Source organism: Nylanderia fulva, unplaced genomic scaffold (assembly GCF_048542155.1).
Source record: "Nylanderia fulva isolate GAGA-0341 unplaced genomic scaffold, ASM4854215v1 Scaffold412, whole genome shotgun sequence".
Lineage (NCBI taxonomy): Eukaryota > Metazoa > Arthropoda > Insecta > Hymenoptera > Formicidae > Nylanderia > Nylanderia fulva.
The window spans coordinates 58,315-81,778 of record NW_028190491.1 but is presented as its reverse complement, the minus strand read 5'-3'; the positions used below and the strand labels follow the sequence as shown (position 1 = coordinate 81,778).

At 31.7% G+C, this 23,464-nt stretch overlaps 2 protein-coding genes across 2 annotated transcripts; one reads left to right on the top strand and one right to left on the bottom strand.

Moving 5' to 3' along the window:
- The first annotated feature begins 1,368 nt into the window (after positions 1–1,368).
- LOC114927849 (uncharacterized) lies at positions 1,369–9,160 on the top strand. Its single transcript, XM_085486286.1, has 3 exons — positions 1,369–1,571; positions 2,963–3,346; positions 3,490–9,160. Exons 1-3 carry the CDS (start codon positions 1,431–1,433, stop codon positions 5,122–5,124), a joined length of 2,160 nt encoding a protein of 719 aa, XP_085342412.1. The 5' UTR covers positions 1,369–1,430; the 3' UTR covers positions 5,125–9,160.
- Positions 9,161–15,504: 6,344 nt separating this feature from the next.
- LOC146721781 (uncharacterized) lies at positions 15,505–16,563 on the bottom strand. Its single transcript, XM_085486285.1, has one exon. The coding sequence runs from the start codon at positions 16,561–16,563 to the stop codon at positions 15,505–15,507; it is 1,059 nt and encodes a 352-aa protein (XP_085342411.1).
- Positions 16,564–23,464: the final 6,901 nt, after the last annotated feature.

Here is a 23,464-nt window from a genome sequence, read left to right as displayed (position 1 = left end):
AAAAAATTTTAGTTAAAAAAACTGGGAGCGCTGCTAAATAATATTCTAACAATATTAAAATTAAATTGTTACTTTTAAACTCATTACAGTTAAAATATGTTTTGTGTTTAAATTAATTAATGTTACTTTAAGGTGCATTGTAATTTTGAAACTTAGCAGCGCGCCCAGTTTTTTTAACTAAAATTTTTTTAAAAAAAGTAGGTACTTATTAGCCTTGCTACGCTACTGCCTTCTGCTACGGAAGGCCAGAAAGCATTTTCAGGCCGTATCTCGCGAATACCGGCACGATAGAGGAACAAGCAGAACACGTAATTATCGGTCCTTGTCTCTCTACGGTGCGTCCGCGTGAGCAATGCAATGGTGTATGTACGTGTACAGACATGCACCACTACATAAAACCCGAGAATTGGTTTCTCGGCGTTGGCAACACTGAAACCGGAATTTCGCGTTGTCACCGCACGAGGTCTCCAATATCAATTCGGAGTTTGCCTGGGTGTACTGCCGACCCTTAATCTGTGGTTGTAGATCCAGCCTAAAGCGGGGAACACACACTCTTGCATAAGCGCATAAGAAATTCGATTGGTTGAATTTCTTATGCATACGTTCATAGACCAATCAAGATTCTTATCCTTACGCTTATTCGTCTATGCAAACGTGTGTGCTCCCCGCTTAAGATTGGGTTTACAATAGGTGTAGTAAGCTGTAAGCCTTAAGAAATTGATCAATCACAGTCAATTATTCCCCTCATTCTTGACTGTGATTGGTGAATTTCTTAGGCCCGGTCTACAATAGGTGTAGTAAGCTCTAAGCCTTAAGAAATCCACCAATAACAGTCGATTATTCCCCTCATTCTTAATTGTGATTGGTGAATTTTTTAAGGCTTAGAGCTTGCTACATCTATTGTAGACCTGGCTTTAAACTTAGAGCTTACTATACCTGTTGTAGATCCGGTCTAAAACATCCTACATACATATATAGTATGTGTGTGTGTGTGTTGTATGTGTGTGTGCGTGTGTACTATATTTATATACCGGGTGTCTTATTGTAATCTATCATCTCTATTAGTAATATATATATATATATATATACACAAATATGCAGGAATGAGCGGTATACAATAGCAGCGGCGATTGATATCATTCTGTCTCACGCGCGGAACAGAATGGTCGACAATGCTGGTGCGGCAAGAAGGGTGATATCAAGCGATATCAGCATAGCAATAGCAACAACGAAGGTGGTAGCGGCGCCGACTACGGTTTCTGCGCGCGTGTCTCGATCGTCGCCACTGACGCTGCTGCTGTGGCGGGCGCCGCGCGATCACCTCGAACCTTCTCTGTCACCTGCCATCGCGACTGTCACTTCTCCTCGGTCGCGGTCGCGACTCGTGTCGCGCTGCGTTGCGTCGTTGTTTTTCGCTCGCGGGAAAAACGATGTCGGGATACCGCAAGGTGAATTACTACGAGCTATGCCGACTGTGCACCAATAGCGAGGGTAATAAGATGAATATATTCCGCGAGGAGGGACGCAGACGGCAATTGCAAACCAAAATACAGACGTATTTGCCGATACAAGTAAGAGCCGAGGCTTCTCGCATTTCTCGTTTCTCTATATGCGATTGATTTTTATTTCCTGCAGTAACAATTCTTAATTAAAAATATGTTGATTAATTTGGAAAAATTTGGGAAAAATGATTGGGATTTGTTTATTAAAAAGAGAGAAAAAGGAGGGGGGGGGGAGAGAGACAGAAAGCACACTTCATGATTTAGTTCATGAAAATGACATTTATCTGAAAATGAGTAAACAACAGCTGAATAACATAATTAATCTTTTGTTTATATTGAATAACTTCAATCGATATATTCGAATTATAAGATTGCATGATCCACAAGTTTCATTTTCATATTGCATTATATGTACATTTTTGTATCTTTTTTTATTTATTTATTTATATATCTTAAAATTGATAATTATCTGCATATCCTAGTCTAGATAGAATATAGTGAACTTATTATAAGTTACCAAATTTTTAATAATGTTACAATGTATGTGAGAATATCTAAAAATGGTACAAAATTCACAAAAATATATAAATTGGTTCCTCTTTGATACCAAAGCTACTGTTAAAATTTGGATTTAATTTATATTATGAATTTATATTTTCTCTTTTATATATATAGTTTTAGTAAAAATATAGAAATATAGGAACGTATAATTGATTGAATTTGATTGAATTACAGAACAGAGAAAACTAAAAAGTAGCTTTATTTTTATTTATTTTATTATTGATTATTATCTTATTAATAATATAAAATTTTTATGTGTAGTCCTTATAGAAATTTATCACTAGTAACGCCAATTCACTTATTTCGAGTACTTAAAATACTGATATACAGTAATTTAAGTATTCGTAATAAGTGATTAAGTACTCGAAATAAGTGAATTGGCGTTACTAGTGATAAATTTCTATAAGGGAGAAATAACCATTTATAATAATTAATATACAATATAAATTGTATATTGCTAATATATTTGCAAACTTTTACATAAATTTGTTATATTACTTGTTTATATTTAAATGGGAACCATTTGATTATCTTATTTTATTATACTGATTTGTTTTATTTAAAATGTAAAAAGTTGTATTTTATTGTTATTTATGCAAATTACAAATAATGCAAAATAATTCAAAATTTAAAAGAAAGATTGTGCAAGTTTTGTCTGATTTCTAATTAGTTAAAATTTTCTTCTGCAAATAAAAATTGTTAATTCTAGTTAATTGAAGAAATGAGATAAAAAGTCAATGGGAGCTTTAAAATTTTCTTATATATAAACACAAATTAATACATTGTTTAATTATATATCTTTAATTATATATCTAATTATAAAAAGAATTAAAATATACTGTATATCTTATTTTTCTCTTTTTTTTAGAATATCTATAAATTGATTGCTTTTGTTTAAGGTAATGGAGGAAGACTCGTTACCAAAAATTGTATGCCACGATTGCGTGAAGAAGTTGGAAAATTTCATAGAATTTCGAGAAACTGTAGTTAATGCCGAGGGTATGTTGGAGTCCTATTTTACTTCGCTTCGTTTCTCCGAAGAATTTCTGAAGGAGGGAAAGGTTTATGTAAAAAATATCGAAAAGGAAAGATCATCCACACCAGAAGATGAAATTCTCAAGTCGATGGAAAAGGTGTCAGCATCACCAAAGGGTCAAGTAATGAGCAACGATCAGCAAATACAACATCAGCAGCCTGTCGTAGTTAGCAATATAAACGCTTCTAATATACAAATCATCAGTGGAGTTCAAGCTAGGGTGCAGCAATACAAATGTGCTATGCAGGTCTGTAATGAATCAATGCTATTAATATTTATTTTTATATCATAATACTAAATCTAACATTAAATATATTTTCTAAACATATCCTCTGTATATTATGAAACAGTATATCAGAAATAATAATAAAATATCACAATTTTCTTTAGATGCAACCAGGTGGTATGGCAGCGGCTGTTGTTGAAGCTACAGCAGAGACTCATTACAGTTATCAACAGCAGACATCTCAAGTATCATCGCAACAATCAAATGAAGCGCAAAATCAAATTGGTGACCAGCAAAATCAATCTCCTGCGATCCAACAGCAACAAGCGCAAAACCAAATACAGAGTCATAGTCAAATAAATCAGCAAGTACAATCCCAAAGACCAATTTCTCAACAGTTGAACCAGGCGGGACAATTGTCTCAACAGCAAAATCAAAGCCAAGTTAATCAACAAATACAGGGACAGATATCGCAGCAGCTTCAGCAATTGCAGAGGCAACAACGTGAATTTGAAAAACAGCACAGACAGCTTCAACAACTTGAGAAGCAGCAAGCGCAAATTATAACACAACAGGAATTCTCAGTAAAACAAGAGACACCAGTTGTACATCAAAACAATAATGTAGTTCTCAAGACTGAGACAGATATAGAACCGAATCAGCAAGTCATACAAAAAATACAATCTGAGGTCCAAAAAGACGAGTCTCCTAACTCAGCTGTACAAACTTATACTACAGTACAAGCAACACCAGAAGTATTTTTAAACCTAGGTTTCAAAGAAAACACGTTGACAACACCGACGGTGCGAGATGACATAAAAGATTTCAAGGAGTTTGCAAAAACTTCGTCCGACGACGGGATGTCTCGTAATTCAATCGAACAAATTAGAGAATTTCTGAGGCTTAGGTCAGGACCGGAACCAACTTCTTTGATCACTGTAAACTCTCAAGTACTCTCGCAGACTACAAAGAACACTATCTGCCGCGATTGCGGTAAAAGTTTTTCCTCATTGAATCAAATGAGCAATCATAATTGTAGTGTCGAAATACTTATAAATGAACCATCTGATACTAGAAGCAAAGATGATCCCTTACAAACTAACGTTAATTCCTTTAGCTGTGACATTTGTAGTAAGCCATTCAAACGGAAAGAACACCTCTTCCAACATCGGAAATTGCACACTGGTGAACGACCATATGTGTGCACAACGTGTGCAAAAGCTTTCAGTCGTAAAGAGCACTTGGTTAGACATTCAGTATCTCACACCGGGCAAAAGATGCATGAATGTGAAATGTGTGGTAAAAGTTTTTCGCGCAAAGATAATCTTCATAAACATCGAAAAACGCATGGTGTATCTGGTCCTTACATTTGCGAAACCTGTGGCAAGTCCTTTGTTGTAAAACATTATTATGTGATGCATTTAACCACTCATGCAACAACTCTCACAGATGGTGTAAACTGTCCAGATCCATTACCATATAAATGTGACATTTGTCACAAAGCATTCTCTGTAAAACAATATCTTACTACGCATAAACTTAGACACAGATCAAAAAATAATAACTCTGCACAAAATAATTTAAATGGGCATCAGCAGCAACAATCGCAGCAAGCAGATACTACAAATAATGTGAATGTAGTGACAAATAATGTTAGTAATGCTGGACACTTAAATAACAATGGACAATCTAGTAATGAATCAACTGTTGAAATGCAAAGTGTTATTGAACGAAATGAACAGACTAATGGGTCATTCACTAACAATCAATATCACACTAATATACAAGAATTTCAATGAGATAAGGGAAAGCGTGTCTATTATGTTCTCTTGCCAAATGGTAATAATCATAAGATTGTGGTTGTATAAGCAAGAGAAACTTTGACGCGCTAAAAAGATATTTTCTTATATGGTTTTTGTTCTTGAATGAACGATTTTTGTATTTTAATATTACAGGAATGAGAATTAAAGTGGCTATTCTGATAAATTAAACATTTTAGTGTGTACACATTGCACAGAAAAATAGATCTGTTGAATTTAACAAGGTTTGCTCGATAATGTAAATATATCATGCCAACAAAAACATGTAACAGATAGTAGTTGTACGGAATGCAAGCTATAGTTTTGACATAAATGCTCACTTGTAATAATATTTGAAAGATATATACTAATACTTATATAGTCTGTTGTCAAAATAATGGGACTGATTTTTTTAAATGCAATATGTGCCAATATTGCACATTAAAAATGCAATTTAATTTAAACTTTGAAATTTTGACACAACAAAAAGATAAGTAATTATCAAGTAAACAAAATTTATATTAATGCATTTATTAAATCATAAAACGTAACAAATATATCTTGCAAAGAGTAATTTTTCATATTAAAATGAAACAGAAATGTAAAAAGGAAAATGTTCGAGAACTTAAAAAAAGTTGACGAAGTTTTATCGAGTTTTATCCCTTCAGTAAAAGCATTTTGAGAATGAATTTGAAATGAAAAATAGTAAACATAAATTACAATTAATAAAAAACATTCTTTTATTTGTACTTTCTGAGTGGAAAATAAAGTTTTTAACTTTTTAACTTTGGAGGAAAAAGAGAAAAGAATTACGAAGTACAGTTAAAATGTATAGATTAATGATTTATTTTTATCTTTTTATAAAAACTTGAAAGCAGTAAATGTCTGAAAAAATATGAAATTTTACCATCTCAAATCGATAACTGTCGTAAAAGTGATATATTAGATGAATTTAATGTAAACTATTAATTTTGGATACCAGCATATAATTTCACAACAAGATTCAAACTAGTTTGTGGTTTTAATGTATTTATGTTTTAAAAATTCAATTTTGTTATTTTGTTGCAGATTTATACAGGGTGTTCGGCAACAGGTGGGCCAAAATGTAAGGAGTGGTTCTACATGATAAAATAAGACGAAAATCAAGAATGACAAAATTGCGTCCGAGACTTTGTTTATTAATTATAAATATTTTAAACTTTGCATTAAGGGCGCCTGACGCACGGTAATTTTCCGATATTTGGCGTGCGTAAGGTACATCGGTAGAGTCGCCGTCAAAATACACGCATAAGTATACAAAAACTTACATCGTAACAGTTGATGTATATTTTGCAAAGTGTAAAATATTTATAATTAATAAACGAAGTCTCGAACGCAATTTTGTCATTCTTGATTTTCGTCTTATTTTATCATGTAGAACCACTCCTTACATTTTGGCCCACCTGTTACCGAACACCCTGTATATATATATATATATATATATATATATATATATATATATATGGAGATATAGTTATAAGATTATTTCAATTTCTGATGAAAAAATTTATTGGTATATCATCAGTAATATATTAAGAAATGTCCGATGTGAAGAAAATCATAAGATTTAAATAACATTTAATCAACTGTGATGTATCAATTATAGTAGGACTTCCATAACTTTTTCAGTATAAAGCTAGACATTTCTGAAAATAATAATAGAGAATATCCTATTGTTGTACACTTGTGTGTACGAAATTGTCAAATTAGCTAACTAAACAGATAGCATGACTGACATCCACTCGATTAGCATTAACAAAGTAACAAAGTGCAGAATTATCAAGGATCAAGTTATGGAAGTCTTACTATACATTATGTGCAACAAATTCTCCATTGTAACTGTTTTATAAAATTTATGTTTACTAAATCAGTAATTGCAACAAATTATTTTAAGGTTTTCTATATCTTCACTGCAGCCATATTTAATTATGACGTCAGTAGCGAGAAATATGAATTTTTTTTGTGAAATACGTCGAAATAAGTTATTTTGAATACGATTGTTCGTGTTTCATAATATGCATTAATAAAATACACTGTAAATTCCTTTTTGTTATTCTGCATTAATAAGTAATTATATAACTCAAATGCATTTGTCCTAAAGAGCCCCGCACTAATCATAAGGTAAAATCTATCCCGGTCAAATCGAAATGTTGTAGCTTATGACCTACTGAACAAAAGATGTAATGAGCACATAGCTCAATAATAAACAACTATCGAGTTATAACCAGTCAAATATGAAAAAATCGGGCTGTCAATTAGTGAAATCTCGGAAAGTATTGATTTTTTGGAAAAATATTTGAAATAAAAATAGTAAGGTTTTACAAAATCTGTTAGCTGGTGACATTATTTTTGAATTTTGGATAACCTTGATGACGGCTCTAGCTGTAGAGCGCTAGAGTTGTGTAGAACGCTCTATAAGCTAGAGCCGTCATCAAGGTCATTCAAAGTCATTAAAAATTCAAAAATAATGTCACTAATTAACAGATTTTGTAAAACCCTACTATTTTTGTTTCAAACATTTTTTCAAAAAATCAATACTTTACTATTCGGAGATTGACTTCGGCAGCCCGAATTTTTCATGTTTGACTGGTTATAAGTCGATAACTGTCCATTATTGAGCTTTGTGCCCATTACATCTTTTGTTCAGTAAGTCATAAGCTACAACATATGAAAAAACCAATTGATTTGACCGAGATAGATTTTATGATTAGTGCGGGGTTCTTTTTTCAATGGACTTTACAATAATTGACTAACATTTAAGACTATTTATAAATGAATGAATCAGAAAGAATTTTCAACGTATTTTGACGTATTTGACTAATTCATATTAATTCTAACACAAGTGATTAACATTCAAAAAAGTTTGTTTCGATATGTTTCACAAGAAGAATGATTTTTCGCTTTTAACGTCATAATTCAATACGGTTGCAGTGAAAATATAAGTCTATAAAATATAAATACATGATTTTAATGTATACTTTTTAGATATAGAACAAAAAATAAGACCAAAGAAATTTATGTTTATATAAAATTTATTTATATTTATATGATAATAGATAAAATAGATAAAAATTATTAAATATAGATATATAGAAAATATATAAGATAGGACTGAAGGTTTGTGCTAAGTTAACTGTATTGTTATTCAAGAAATTAAATATATGTATATACATATATTTAGGTAGTATATATGTATGTGTGTGTATATGTATGTATATATATATATTATAGGGTATCCCAGAACATTCTTGACAACGTTCGTAAGGAGACAGAATGTATCGAGATGAACAAAAAGTTCCATACTATTTTGCTAAATTTGCAATAATTATTGCCTTATTAATTAAAAAACTGAGTAAATGAGCAGCCATTTAAAATGTTGAATTTTAGCATTATTTGATTAACGTTCTACATTAGTCTTTTGAAAAAAAAACTGGAAAATTCTAATAAATGATGTTGATAAATAAAAGATTTTTATTATGAAATTTTTATATAAAATATTTTTTGATATCTCGAATGCTTTTCGAAATATATTTTGAGAAAAGCAAAAAAACGTTCTGAAGGATTCACCCCTTAAAACTGATTTTGAGCAGCAACTAAATATTTATAAATTCATCTATTTAACCCCTTAATATGTGTGTAAAGTTTTATTAAAATCAAAATTTTCCAGTTTCTTTTCAAAAAAGACTGATTTAGAACGTTAATAAAATAATGCTAAAATCCAACACTTTAAATGGCTGTAACAAAAAAACTAGGCATTTTCAAGTTTTTTGTCTGCGGAAACTTGATCAATGCAACTCATTAATTATAACCACAGTTTCAGCCAATTTCACAGAGGGCCCAAATCCGTATGTTTTGTACGGGGTCCTATCTTATGGAGGAAAAATTTTAATCATCTTGAGGGAATATACAGAGTGTCTCGTAACATGATGTCCACATCTGAAACTGTATTCTTGGTGTCATTTTAAATAAAAAAGTCTTATTACACATATCTCCTAAAGTTAATTGTTTTAAAGTTGCGAGACACTATAAGGAATTTTCTTTGAATTAAGGAATATGAAGGAGAGGACTAAAATATATGATCAGTATTTTGGGAAGGATGATATCATAATGACAAGCAGAACTTGACATTAAATTACACCCGAAAAGACTCGTTTAAAAAATAAGTCGTTTAGTAACGAAAGCATATTTTTTGGCGATGGCATTGCATGACTTCACCTCTCGCTTATTCTTAAATAATGTTTCCATTATTAAGAGATGTAATAAGTCATCTTTACATATATACATGTCTACTGATATAATTATTGACATAATTATTGCGAATTTAGTAAAATAATACTATTAATATGGGACTTTTTCTAAAAATAAAGTATTTCTGCCTTCTTACGAGCATTGTCAAGAGTGTTCTGGGACTCTCTCTCTCTCTCTCTCTCTCTCTCTCTCTCTATATATATATATATATATATATATATATATATATATAGATATTTACTTGGTTCAATGAGAGAACGTGTATTGGTTCGGATGAAAACTTGTCTGTTTCGGGCAGGTTTCTGCCCACAATAATTCCTCTTTACTGCTTGTGTAACTTGTCAGTGCCTACAACTAATGACACCAGGTCCCCGAAGCATTGGATCGCCGGTATAGCATATATATTTACGGTACTGAGTATGTAATTCTTTCTTCTCATTTGCCTGCCTATGCGCAGCCGATACACATTCTCCTTTTGAACGAAATATATATACATACATACATATATATATATATACAGGGTGTCCGGTAACTAACGGACCAATGATTAAGGGCGGATTCTCTGGCCAATTTGGAGACGATTTTTCCTTAGCAAAAATGTTGAGAAGTCAATAATTTTCGAGTTTATAAGCGATTGAAAAAAATGGGTTTTTTGGAAACTAAACGTTTTGGAGTTAAAAGTCTAACATAATTACATTCTTCAGTTAATTTCAGGTAGAGTTTACTTTAATAAAATTTTAATTTAAGGCTTAGTTATAAAGATACATAATGACAAAGATTGGAAAGTTGTAAAAAATGATGACCTTTTTCGACATTTTCGCTGAGGAAAAATCGTTCCCAAATTGACCAAAGAGTTCATTTGTAATCGTTGGTCCGTTAGTTACCGGACACCCTGTATATATATATATATATATATATATATATATATATATATATATATATATATATATATACATATATATACATACATATATATATATATACATATATATATATATATGTGTATATATATAATTGATTCATAAAATGCTTTTATCATTTTCTTGGCTTTAATTACCAATAAAAATGTGTGCCATAGTATGGTCTCTGAAAAATATACATGTAAATATAAATATATATATAATTTATTAGATTTTCAGTATACTACTGATATAAAAAGAGAGAAATTGATTCTTATCCCATTTTTAATGTATTTGTATTATATTATATAAGCAGTATCCGTGCTGTCCTACCTTCATCTCCTCTTTCTAATTTATCTCTTTTAACATTTATTTAGTATAAGATTAAAAAATTTCATATTTTAAATTCTATATTTCAGCTATAATCTTTATGTGAATAGATCACACATATATATATATACATATTATATGCAGGGTGCCCTATTTCAATAGAAAATAATTAATTGATATTAAAAAAAGACATATCGGTGTTAAAAAATATATATATCTGTTACTTGCAATTTACATATTTTTATATAATTTTCTTATTTTATACATAAAAATATCAAGATCATCAGAAAATAAATATTTTCCAAGATATTTCAGAGTTTATGTAAAATTATGTCAAACTTAAATATAAAATATCTCAAACTATTAATTTTTTGACTATCTTATATATATATATATATATATATATATATATATATATAACTTATGTAAAAAATTATGAGGAATCGATTTATTTAAAAAAAATATATATAGATTTAAAAAAGATGACCTTTAAATAACCGTAAAAAGCACTCTTTAGAAAAAAGTCAATAATTTTTAATCGTTATCTTTTGCCCCGTTAAAATCAATTAAGTACCTTTTTTAAAGCATTTTGTTGTATGTATATACAATCAAAAATGAAAGTTTTTGGGTCTGATCGATTAAAATAAGACACCTTGTGCGTGTGCGTGTGCGTGTCGTGTGCGTGTGCGTGTGCGTGTGCGTGTGTGTGTGTGTGTGTGTGTGTGTGTGTGTGTGTGTGTGTGTGTATACACCATATATACAGGGTGGGCCATTTTAATCCGTCCACAGGAATATCTCCTCAGGTAGGGGCGATAGCGGAAGATGCCTCAGACAAAAGTTGTAGGATAAGTAGGGAGAAACTTAGCGGTGACCTCGACTTTGACTTGAGGTGAAGAATTAAGGTCATTTTGAGGCTGAACTGATTTTTTCAAATGGGGATCTCTATTTCTGACTATGGAAATGAAAAAAATCGGAAAACACGTCCAAATAGGTAATTCATGACTGTGGTCAAAATGAACATTTCAAGGACAAATGCGTAATATGAATTTGTCTGAAACATTTTTCACTATTTCGTTTAGTTTACGAGTACTTGAGTGAATTGATTAATATTACGCATTTGTCCTTGAAATGACCCCTAAAGTTCATTTTGACCACAGTCATGAGTTACCTATTTGGACGTGAAATTTTCCATACTTTCCATTTCCGTAGTCAGAAATAGGGATCCCCATTTGAAAAAATCAGATTAGCCTCAAAATGACCTTAATCCTTCATCTCAAGTCAAAGTCGAGGTCACCGCTAAGTTTCCCCCTACTTATCCTACAACTTTTGTCTGAGGCATCTTCCGCTATCGCCCCTACCTGAGGAGATATTCCTGTGGACGGATTAAAATGGCCCACCCTGTATATATATAGGGTATTTCAGACTGCATTCATCCACCCTTTTATTAAATTATGAAAAACCGCGAAATACGTATTTGATTATTTCGAGAAGATACTCTTTTAAGGGAATTTCGAGAGTTGTCTCTCCCTAAAAGGAGACCAAAACTCAGAAATTTTTAATGAAACCACCCATGTAGGGAATACAATCCCGGGATACGGGATTCCGGCTATTTTTTTAGTTCCGACAATCCTGGGATTGTAATTATTAATTCCGGGATTTTCGGGATTTTAAAAAATTATTTTTTAAATATTTGTGTATGAATTTAACGCAATTTTGACTAAAAGTAATTAAATTATAAATATATAATTAATTCAAATTAGATGAAAGTCGCCAGTAAATAAATCAAATCAAAGGTTTTTTAAAAAATCGACCACACTGGCAATGCTTTATTATTCCATTAATCCTTAACACACAACGTTTCGACCATGAGTTTTGATCCTTCTCGAGTGTACATACATAAACACAATATCGACAATAATTAACACAATAAATTAAAAAAAGATTTTCACAGAAATCAATAAATTAAAACAATATAAACAACAGTTAGCGTAATCAATTAAATTTTAAGGAAATCAATAATTTATCTACTCTAATTACAAAAATTATTAACTATTTGCCTAAATTATACGGAAATCAATAATACATCTGCTCTAAATTTACAAAAATTATTAATTATTACCTAAAATCCGTTGGTTGTCAAAAAACACAACACTTTCATAAAATAAGATAAAACGAAAAATCTTTTCTGTTAAACACATCGTCATTATACATAAGAGGCTAAGAAACAGACTAAGCGACCTTTATATTATTTTGTCATAATTGTTATTTAGATTTTCAGTGTCCTTATGTAAATTTAGCGTGTTGTCAAATTTTTTAATAAAGAACATTTCGGCAATTTCTCTTTTTCTTACGTTCTTTTCTTTGTAAAATACTTAAGAGCAGACCATTTAAAATCATGTCCGTAATCAAGTTTTAATTCGTATGGAGAATTTTTTCCACAATTTTGATGTTACTCCGATGGAACCGGTTATCAAATAGCAAAATAGCATGATCCAACGAGATTGTAAATAGTATTCATTTTATAATTCATAGGATGATTAGAGTGGTAATTAATGAATCTACTAGAATTTGTGGTTTTACGAAACCAATTTGTTATAAGTTTGCCGCATCTAATGACTGTAGTGTTCAAAAAATTGATTGCAGAATCAAATTCTAATTCATATGTGAACTGTAAGCGTGGGTGATAGCTAGTAAACGTCAATAAAATCTCGTCAATTTTCGTCCTCGGCACAATAGCGAAAATGTCGTCAATAAGTGTATCTGATGTAGTACAGTAGAACCGCGAAACCAAGCAAGCTCAAGCACAATGTCTCCAAATCATGCATAACCCTTAAATATCGGCCAAAATAGGTGATTTTTTTAAATTTATTGTGCTAATTATTGTTGATATTGTGTTTATGTACACTTGAGAAGGACCAAAACCCATAGTCGAAACGTTGTGTGTTAAGGATTAATGGATATAATAAAGCATTGCCAATGTGGTCGATTTTTTAAAAAACCTTTGATTAAATATATAATTGTTTAAATACATTTCGCTTATAAATGTTTGTAGGATTTTTATTTAGCGGCCGGAAACAAATTAATAAGAAGTTAACTTGGTGATGATATATATATATATATATATATATATATATTGTTAATTAATACAAAAATTCTGCAGTTTATTTGTGCACAAAATATGGCGCTCCCAATAGAGATGACATAAAAGAATAATACAGAAGTAATAATAATGAGATTAAAAGCCTGTATCAAAAGATTCGTAGTTGAATTAATTATATGCATACATATGTATATATGTATATATTTACGTGCGGAATCGATGTCGAGGCATAAAACAGCAAAAAATTAGTTGCCGGATAGCGCTCCTTATTCATTATTATACTTTCGTTGTGGAGGATTTTTCAATCTGTATATTCAATAAAAAGTGAACTTAACCTCTATAACTTAAAGTCAGTAAAACAGAGCAAGGCAGTATTCTCTTAAGTATTAGAAACTTATTAAATCTTTAAAACAAAACGATCTTAAAAACAAAAAATATGCTTATATTAATTAGTTTCTATAATTGTTGTTAAATTAGTAACTATTACTTATTAATATAATTAAACTTTTTAATAAATTATATATATAGTTATATATAATAAAACTAAAACGTTTACTTTTGAATTTTATAAACTTTAAAAACTTTAATCTCTTTGAAACAAAAACAATCTTAAAAACAAAAATATGTTTATATTAATTAGTTTTTATAGTTTTTAAAGTATAAAATAAAGCAATTATTATTTATACATATATATATTAGATTTTTGAAAATAAGAACGCAAAAATAGAAGAGGATCTAAAGTATATATAAATATATATATATACATATACACACACACACACACACACATATATATATATATATATATATATATATATATTCATATACACACACACATATACAATATATATATATATAAACAAATTAATAAGAGATCGACTTGGTGATGATATATATATATATAAAAAAAGGTAAGAATCTTCTCTCGACCTATATATATACAGGGTGTCCCATTTTAATGTACCAGTCGAAATAACTTCGAGGGTGATGGTTTTATCAAAAAATGTTTCAGACGAAAGTTACTGGGTTTGAAGGGGGTCGTCCATCGGTGACCTTGACTTTGACCTTGAAGTCAAATTTGAAGGTTATTTCAGGATCAAATTGTGAATTTTAAATGGAAACCCCAATTTTTTATTCGGGATATCGAAAGAGCGGGAAATTTCACGTCCAAACACGTGGTCATGTTTGGGCCAAAATGTCCTCTAACAACATTACAAGGTCAAACGAATGGAGCGGTGCTTAAGAATATTGTATGCAGATGCGTAAAAAATAATAGTTGCAAGGATCACAGGGGTGCGTCGAATGGTGACCTTGACCTTGATGTTGAGGTTAAATTTGAAGGTTATGTCAAGGTCGAAGTATTTTTTCTTGTCATCAAATGGAATGACGTACGACCTTCTCGAATATGACGTTAAAAAACCGTAGTCACTTTTGCATGAATTTTACGTTAAATACGTTTCTCTCGTTGCAACGCACATACGTTAAAAAATTCCATTAACCTAAATAGATCTTTCGGAGGTTAATGACATCAACTAAACTCAAGACGACCCTCGGCTTCAGCTTTACCCGATGTACACCACGTGGAGGTAGCCGATAGGAGTTTGTACATCATGTGGCCCTGAAAAGGGCCGTTTGAATTCGTGTGTGTGTGCGTGTGTGTGTGTGTGTGTGTGTGTGTGTGTGTGTGTGTGTGTGTGTGTGGTCGTGATTTCATCCGGCCGGTCAAGGCAAGATAATGATTAAGACGTATCAAGTCTGCGTGATCTATTTTACGGGCTCAATTAATTGCCCGTTGACTTCAATGCATTTCCTGATCCTCTTTTGAAACGAACCCCTTACTCTGTGAAGAATTTCAGGGGTTATTGAAGCACATGCATCGCGAATGCGGGTTTTCATATCCTCAACTGTTGTAGGTTCTTCAGCGTAAACCTTTTCTTTAATGTATCCCCAAAAAAAGAAATCCAACAGTGTCAAATCTGGTGACCGTGGAGGCCACATTTGTGTTTGGCTTCCAAGACCTATCCACCTATTTGGGAATCTCACATTTAAATAATCTTTTACCCGCCGTGATCGATGAGCAGGCGCTCCATCTTGTTGGAACCACATTCTTTGACGAATATCAAGAGGTACATTTTCCAACAGCAGCGGTAGTTCATTTTCCAGAAAATGTAAATAGTTCTCTCCGTTTAAATGGTTGTCAAAGAAAAATGGCCCAATAATGTAGTCTCCGACAATACCGGCCCAGATATTAATAGACCATTGTCTCTGGAACTCTTGAGATCGCGTCCAATAAGGATTGAAATCAGAGTAATAGTGACAATTGTGTCTATTAAGTCCGCCTCGGTTTGAGAAGGTTGCTTCGTCACTAAACATTATTTGTTCGAGGAGCCCTGGATTTTCCTGGATCTGATTTTGTATCCAGTTGCAAAATTGTACACGGCGAGGAAAATCTCCTTGTTCGAGCTTGTGAAGAAGTATTATGTTGTAAGGGTGGAAGCTATTACTTTTGAGGATACGGTTTGATGTCGATCTTGGAACTCCGTACTGCCTTTCGATCTGCCTGGTCGAAATTTGCGGATTGACAACCGCAGCACCTACAACAGTTATTGCTACGCCTTCATCAGGGCCTGATTTTGAACGCACCCTTTTCAGATTACCTTGCCTAGCTCTCTCACAAAGAGTGCGTATCGTCTTCCTAGTAGGATGACGTCTTAGCGGAAATCTCTCAGAGTATACTAGACGTACTGCCGCGCTATAATTGTTTCCCGCTTCCCCGAGAACTGAAATCATGTCCACTATTTCGGTCGGCAAGTAGTCACTCATTGCTATGAACTACGCGAGACAAAAAAATGTAGAACGTTGTACAACTACAAATATGGGTAGTCAAGAGTGACGCAAGAGCATAGTAACGAGTGATTATTTCTTGACTACCTTGTACAACTACAAATATGGGTAGTCAAGAGTAACGCAAGAGCATAGTAACAAGTGATTATTTCTTGACTACCTTGTACACATATTTTGTACCGTTTGAAAAGTACATGTAGGCATAGGTAATAACGTTCTACATTTTTTTGTCTCGCGTAGTTCATAGCAATGAGTGACTACTTGCCGACCGAAATAGTGGACATGATTTCAGTTCTCGGGGAAGCGGGAAACAATTATAGCGCGGCAGTACGTCTAGTATACTCTAAGAGATTTCCGCTAAGACGTCATCCTACTAGGAAGACGATACGCACTCTTTGTGAGAGAGCTAGGCAAGGTAATCTGAAAAGGGTGCGTTCAAAATCAGGCCCTGATGAAGGCGTAGCAATACCTGTTGTAGGTGCTGCGGTTGTCAATCCGCAAATTTCGACCAGGCAGATCGAAAGGCAGTACGGAGTTCCAAGATCGACATCAAACCGTATCCTCAAAAGTAATAGCTTCCACCCTTACAGCATAATACTTCTTCACAAGCTCGAACAAGGAGATTTTCCTCGCCGTGTACAATTTTGCAACTGGATACAAAATCAGATCCAGGAAAATCCAGGGCTCCTCGAACAAATAATGTTTAGTGACGAAGCAACCTTCTCAAACCGAGGCGGACTTAATAGACACAATTGTCACTATTACTCTGATTTCAATCCTTATTGGACGCGATCTCAAGAGTTCCAGAGACAATGGTCTATTAATATCTGGGCCGGTATTGTCGGAGACTACATTATTGGGCCATTTTTCTTTGACAACCATTTAAACGGAGAGAACTATTTACATTTTCTGGAAAATGAACTACCGCTGCTGTTGGAAAATGTACCTCTTGATATTCGTCAAAGAATGTGGTTCCAACAAGATGGAGCGCCTGCTCATCGATCACGGCGGGTGAAAGATTATTTAAATGTGAGATTCCCAAATAGGTGGATAGGTCTTGGAAGCCAAACACAAATGTGGCCTCCACGGTCACCAGATTTGACACTGTTGGATTTCTTTTTTTGGGGATACATTAAAGAAAAGGTTTACGCTGAAGAACCTACAACAGTTGAGGATATGAAAACCCGCATTCGCGATGCATGTGCTTCAATAACCCCTGAAATTCTTCACAGAGTAAGGGGTTCGTTTCAAAAGAGGATCAGGAAATGCATTGAAGTCAACGGGCAATTAATTGAGCCCGTAAAATAGATCACGCAGACTTGATACGTCTTGATCATTATCTTGCCTTGACCGGCCGGATGAAATCACGACCACACACACACACACACACACACACACACACACACACACACACACACACGCACACACACACGAATTCAAACGGCCCTTTTCAGGGCCACATGATGTACAAACTCCTATCGGCTACCTCCACGTGGTGTACATCGGGTAAAGCTGAAGCCGAGGGTCGTCTTGAGTTTAGTTGATGTCATTAACCTCCGAAAGATCTATTTAGGTTAATGGAATTTTTTAACGTATGTGCGTTGCAACGAGAGAAACGTATTTAACGTAAAATTCATGCAAAAGTGACTACGGTTTTTTAACGTCATATTCGAGAAGGTCGTACGTCATTCCATTTGATGACAAGAAAAAATACTTCGACCTTGACATAACCTTCAAATTTAAACTCAACATCAAGGTCAAGGTCACCATTCGACGCACCCCTGTGATCCTTGCAACTATTATTTTTTACGCATCTGCATACAATATTCTTAAGCACCGCTCCATTCGTTTGACCTTGTAATGTTGTTAGAGGACATTTTGGCCCAAACATGACCACGTGTTTGGACGTGAAATTTCCCGCTCTTTCGATATCCCGAATAAAAAATTGGGGTTTCCATTTAAAATTCACAATTTGATCCTGAAATAACCTTCAAATTTGACTTCAAGGTCAAAGTCAAGGTCACCGATGGACGACCCCCTTCAAACCCAGTAACTTTCGTCTGAAACATTTTTTGATAAAACCATCACCCTCGAAGTTATTTCGACTGGTACATTAAAATGGGACACCCGTATATATATATATATATATATGTACTTTAGATCCTCTTCTATTTTTGCGTTGATATTACGATGCTCAAATTCTCGAAATTTCGGCAATCTACAACCCTTCGCCAACAATCCTGTCAGAATCATTTTGTCAATTTTTAATCAACAAATAAAAAGGCAATAAGAGCTAGATAAGTTCTATACTAGAATTACATTTGTGAAAAGATTTATAACATAAATTATTAGATATTATACAGAAGTAAATTCGATTCGTCGTACGTTTCGGTTGTCTTTTTCAACCTTCTTCAACGAATATATTAAAAATTAAAATATTAGTAGAAATTAACAATAAATTATTCATCAATGTCATTATAATAAAAATATACGGAGTCAATTTATATGCTATTATAACACCCGAGATCAACGCATTTATAAAGCAAGAGCATTTTTTTAGTATATACTCTATTCCTCACAACGTCATTATATGTAATTGTCGCGAAATAGATCTCTCGCTAATTGTTCTGTTAGGAGGTTGGTTGTGAATCTCAATAACAGCCATTGTTAATATATATCTATAAAATCATAAGTATACGAAAAAAATTAACATTGAAGATAAGTAAATTAATGAAAATGGACTTACAGTTAAATCGAGTAAAATGTTGTATTGTGACGTGGAGGCTTACAGATGTTAATAGCTCGAGGTAACAATAACGTATGATTTTATTCCAGAAATGTTTTACGTTGTGCCAATTAGAGATTCCAAGAATATTTATTGGAACATTAATGGAACATCTAAACATTTCACTTGGAATATTTCAGAAATATATCTGGTATATTTCGATGCGAATTGGGTGCTGACGTAACTATTTGCCCGAGGAAGACTTTTAAGTAATATTCTATGAAAGTGAGATGCCAATGAATAAAGTGTAGTATTAATCAACGATACTATCTTATTCGAAAGAGAGAGGGGACATTGTTTTTATGAATTTTAGGAAGACCGTAGGCTTTAGGTAGAAGTGAGTCGCTGGAATGTAGTGCAAAGTATTCTCTTTTGTTGATATATTCTTTTTTTAGCCATGTTTCAACATGTTAGTTAGATCTTTTTGTATTCTTATGGATGGGTTATATTTAATAATCGAGTAAGTACTATCATTCAACAAGTCTACCACCATTCAACAAGTCTTCCACTTTTTTAATGTAGTAAGCTCTATCCATTGCAACTATAACGTTGCCTTTATCAGCTCGTGTAAAAATAAGTATATCAGGATTGTGGTAACAAAATTCTTTTGTTGTGCATTGCCATGAGTTTAGCTTTTGTTAGGTCTCTGGGAATGTTATTGTATAGGAAGTGGAAAAATTGAGGAACAGCAGTATTACGGATAGTTATAAGATTATTATTTTTCGAATTGCTCTCAATGTCCTTAATGAACTCATGGATTGCAGCTTTCTTGTTAGAGCTAACTGGAAGGCTGAATTTTGTACCCAGCTGCAATAAGTTAATAAGTTACTTATAAACATTTTTTACACATTTTTAACTTTTTATAAATAGCTATAATAGAGTTTGAAAAACATCTAATCGACCAAATTTTAGATTAGACTACATCAACCGATTATTTTGATTAAAAAATCGTTGATTGTATTTTTAACTTACGATTTCTTACTGTATTTCTTAAAAAATTATAAATTAAAAAAAAATCTGTATCATAATGATTTAATAAATATATTTATAATATTTACGATAATATTTATCGTAAATATTTTCTGATATTTATGATAAATATTTATGACCTATTTAATCTGACTCCAAAATCATTTATAAAATATTTATAATAAATATTTATAAAATATTAAAATAATTATTATAAATATTCTATAAATATTTTATAAATATTCTGTGCTGTCTGAGTCATGATACGACGCTTTACTTCGTCTCTCCACTTGTCATTTCTTTTTTCTGCTGCTTTGAGTATTTTTTCTTTCACAGATAAACTACGAACATTATATACAATTCTGCGCTTCCCAATTGGCTTTCTTTTTTCTTTTTGGTAAAATTCTTCATTTTTAATACAATATAAATATTTTAAATAAAAATAATGCAAAACCAACTTACGAGCAATTATTTTCATTTTTTTTAAGAAATACTTAGTAAAAGAAATCATGAGTTAAAAAAACATAATCAACAATTTTTTAATCAAAATGATCGGTTGATGTAGGCTAATCTAAAATTTGGTCGATTAGATGTTTTTCAAACTATCATAACTATTTATAAAAAGTTAAAAATGTGTAAAAAATGTTTATAAGTAACTTATTAGACATTTATTTTAAAATAGAATATAAAATTATAATATACATGAATATACTTAGGCAATAGAGTAGTTTAACAAATAAATTTACAATTAATAAAACATGAAAAATAGGCCAAATATACGAGCCGCAATAATTTAGATGTAAGAATAATTAAAAGTTATTTATTTATAATATAAATGTAGACGTTTCGACCTTACTAGGTCTTTATCAATACAATCAACCGCAAGTATAAAATTACAAAATATAATAAAGAAATTTAAACATAATCTCACAAGTTATGTAAAGACGAAACTTCCATTATCATTCGATTTAATTACAATGATTGAAACAATTATTCTTAGATGTCTTGTGTTAAGACCATCTCTCAATTAAATGCAAGGAGCCCAAATTGGTCGTTGGACAGCGCGAACAGTCTGTTCCGGCATCTTCACGAGATGAGTCCCATTTATTCAAGCCCTTTTTTCCCACATCATAGATATATTAAAAGGATTCCAATGAGGAACACTCCGAAAAATATAAATTGGCAAAACTTACATATTGATGTTATGTGTTGGTTGTTGCGACTCAGCAATATCAAGGAATAATATGTGTCATTATTATATCGTAACCTGTTTATATAGTCAATAGTTAAAGGTTAATTTGTTTGTTTTTTAATGAAAAAAATGTGTCAGATAATTCTTCTAAAATGTTAAAATAACAACTTTCAAGAGACTCGATGTCTTTCTTTAAATTTATACTATTTTTATGTTTTTTTATGTATAACATTTCAGAAATAAGTCTTTATTATAGTTAATTTCATGATCTAATATTTCAGTTCCTTCCCAGTCAAAAGTGTGCTTATTCATCCCATTTTTACCGACACTTACTGAACAATATAAAAATATCATTAAAGATATGAATGTTAAACTCTCTTTTTACAGTCTTAACAAATTGAATAAATATATCAAAGTACACAAAGATCCTATTCCTAAGGTTTCAAACACCAATGTGATATATAAGATAGACTGTAAAGAGTGCAATGCATCGTATGATGGTCAGACTAATAGGAAATTATCTACTAGAATATCTGAACATCGATCTAATATACACAGAAATGTAAAAAAATCGGTAATCACTGACCATAGATTAAAACAATCATGAATTTTGTTGGGACGATGTAAAAATACTTGATAAAGAATCACAATATAATAAAAGATTAATTTCAGAGATGATATTTATAAAAAGGCAAAATAACAGTCTTCATTTAAAAACAGATATTGATGGCTTGTCAGTAATCTACGACGACATTATACATAGACTACCAACCCAGCAAACACCGATATATAATTGTTACATTGCTATAATAAAACGGAATATAACAGGTAATATAACGTGTACGTTACATATAATATCCATATTAGTTGTAATTTCCCACTCATAGATGTAACATTTTAATATAACATATATTACATTGTAGTTATATTGTAATTATATACCAAATAGCACATTGATATATTGATAAGTCAGTGCTATCTTGGGATAAAATGACAATATAACTACAATGTAATATATGTAATATTAAAAATGTTACATCTATGAGTGGGAAATTACAACTAACATATACGTTACATATAACATGCTTAAGTATATAACATTTATATACTGTGTTTGCTGGGAAAAATTTGAAAGTTAAAAAACATAAACAACTAACTATTTTCTCAGTTGTGTGGTCGTCTCTCTGAGAGTTAAAAAATCATACGTTAATGTTACCTCGAGCTATTAACATCTGTAAGCCTCCACGTCACAATATAACATCTTACTCGATTTAACTGTAAGTCCATTTTCATTAATTTACTTATCTTCAATGTTAATTTTTCGTATACTTATGATTTTATAGACATATTAACAATGGCTGTTATTGAGATTCGCAACCGACCTCCTAACAGAACAATTAGCGAGAGATCTGTTTCGCGACAATTACATATAATGACGTTGTGAGAAATAGAATATATACTAAAAAAATACTCTTGCTTTATAAATGCGTTGATCTCGGGTGTTAGCATATAACTTGACTCCGTATATTTTTATTATAATGACAGTGATGAGTAATTTATTGTTAATTTCTACTAATATTTTAATTTTTAATTGATGCGCTGAAGAAGGTTAAAAAAGACAACCGAAACATACGACGAATCGCATTTACTTCTGTATAATATTTAATAATTTATGTTATAAATCTTTTCACAAATATAATTCTAGTTTAGAACTTATTTAGCTCTTATTGCTTGTTTATTTGTAGATTAAAATTTTCTAAAAAGCTGTTACAAATTATATTAAATATTTATAGTAATAATTATTTTGTAAATATTTTTCAACTAAAAAATAAAAATTATGTAAGACCAACTTCCGAGCAAAAAATAGGAAATAATATGATAAATTCAAATTTATTACTAAATCATTCTTACATAAACATAAAGTTATAAATTAC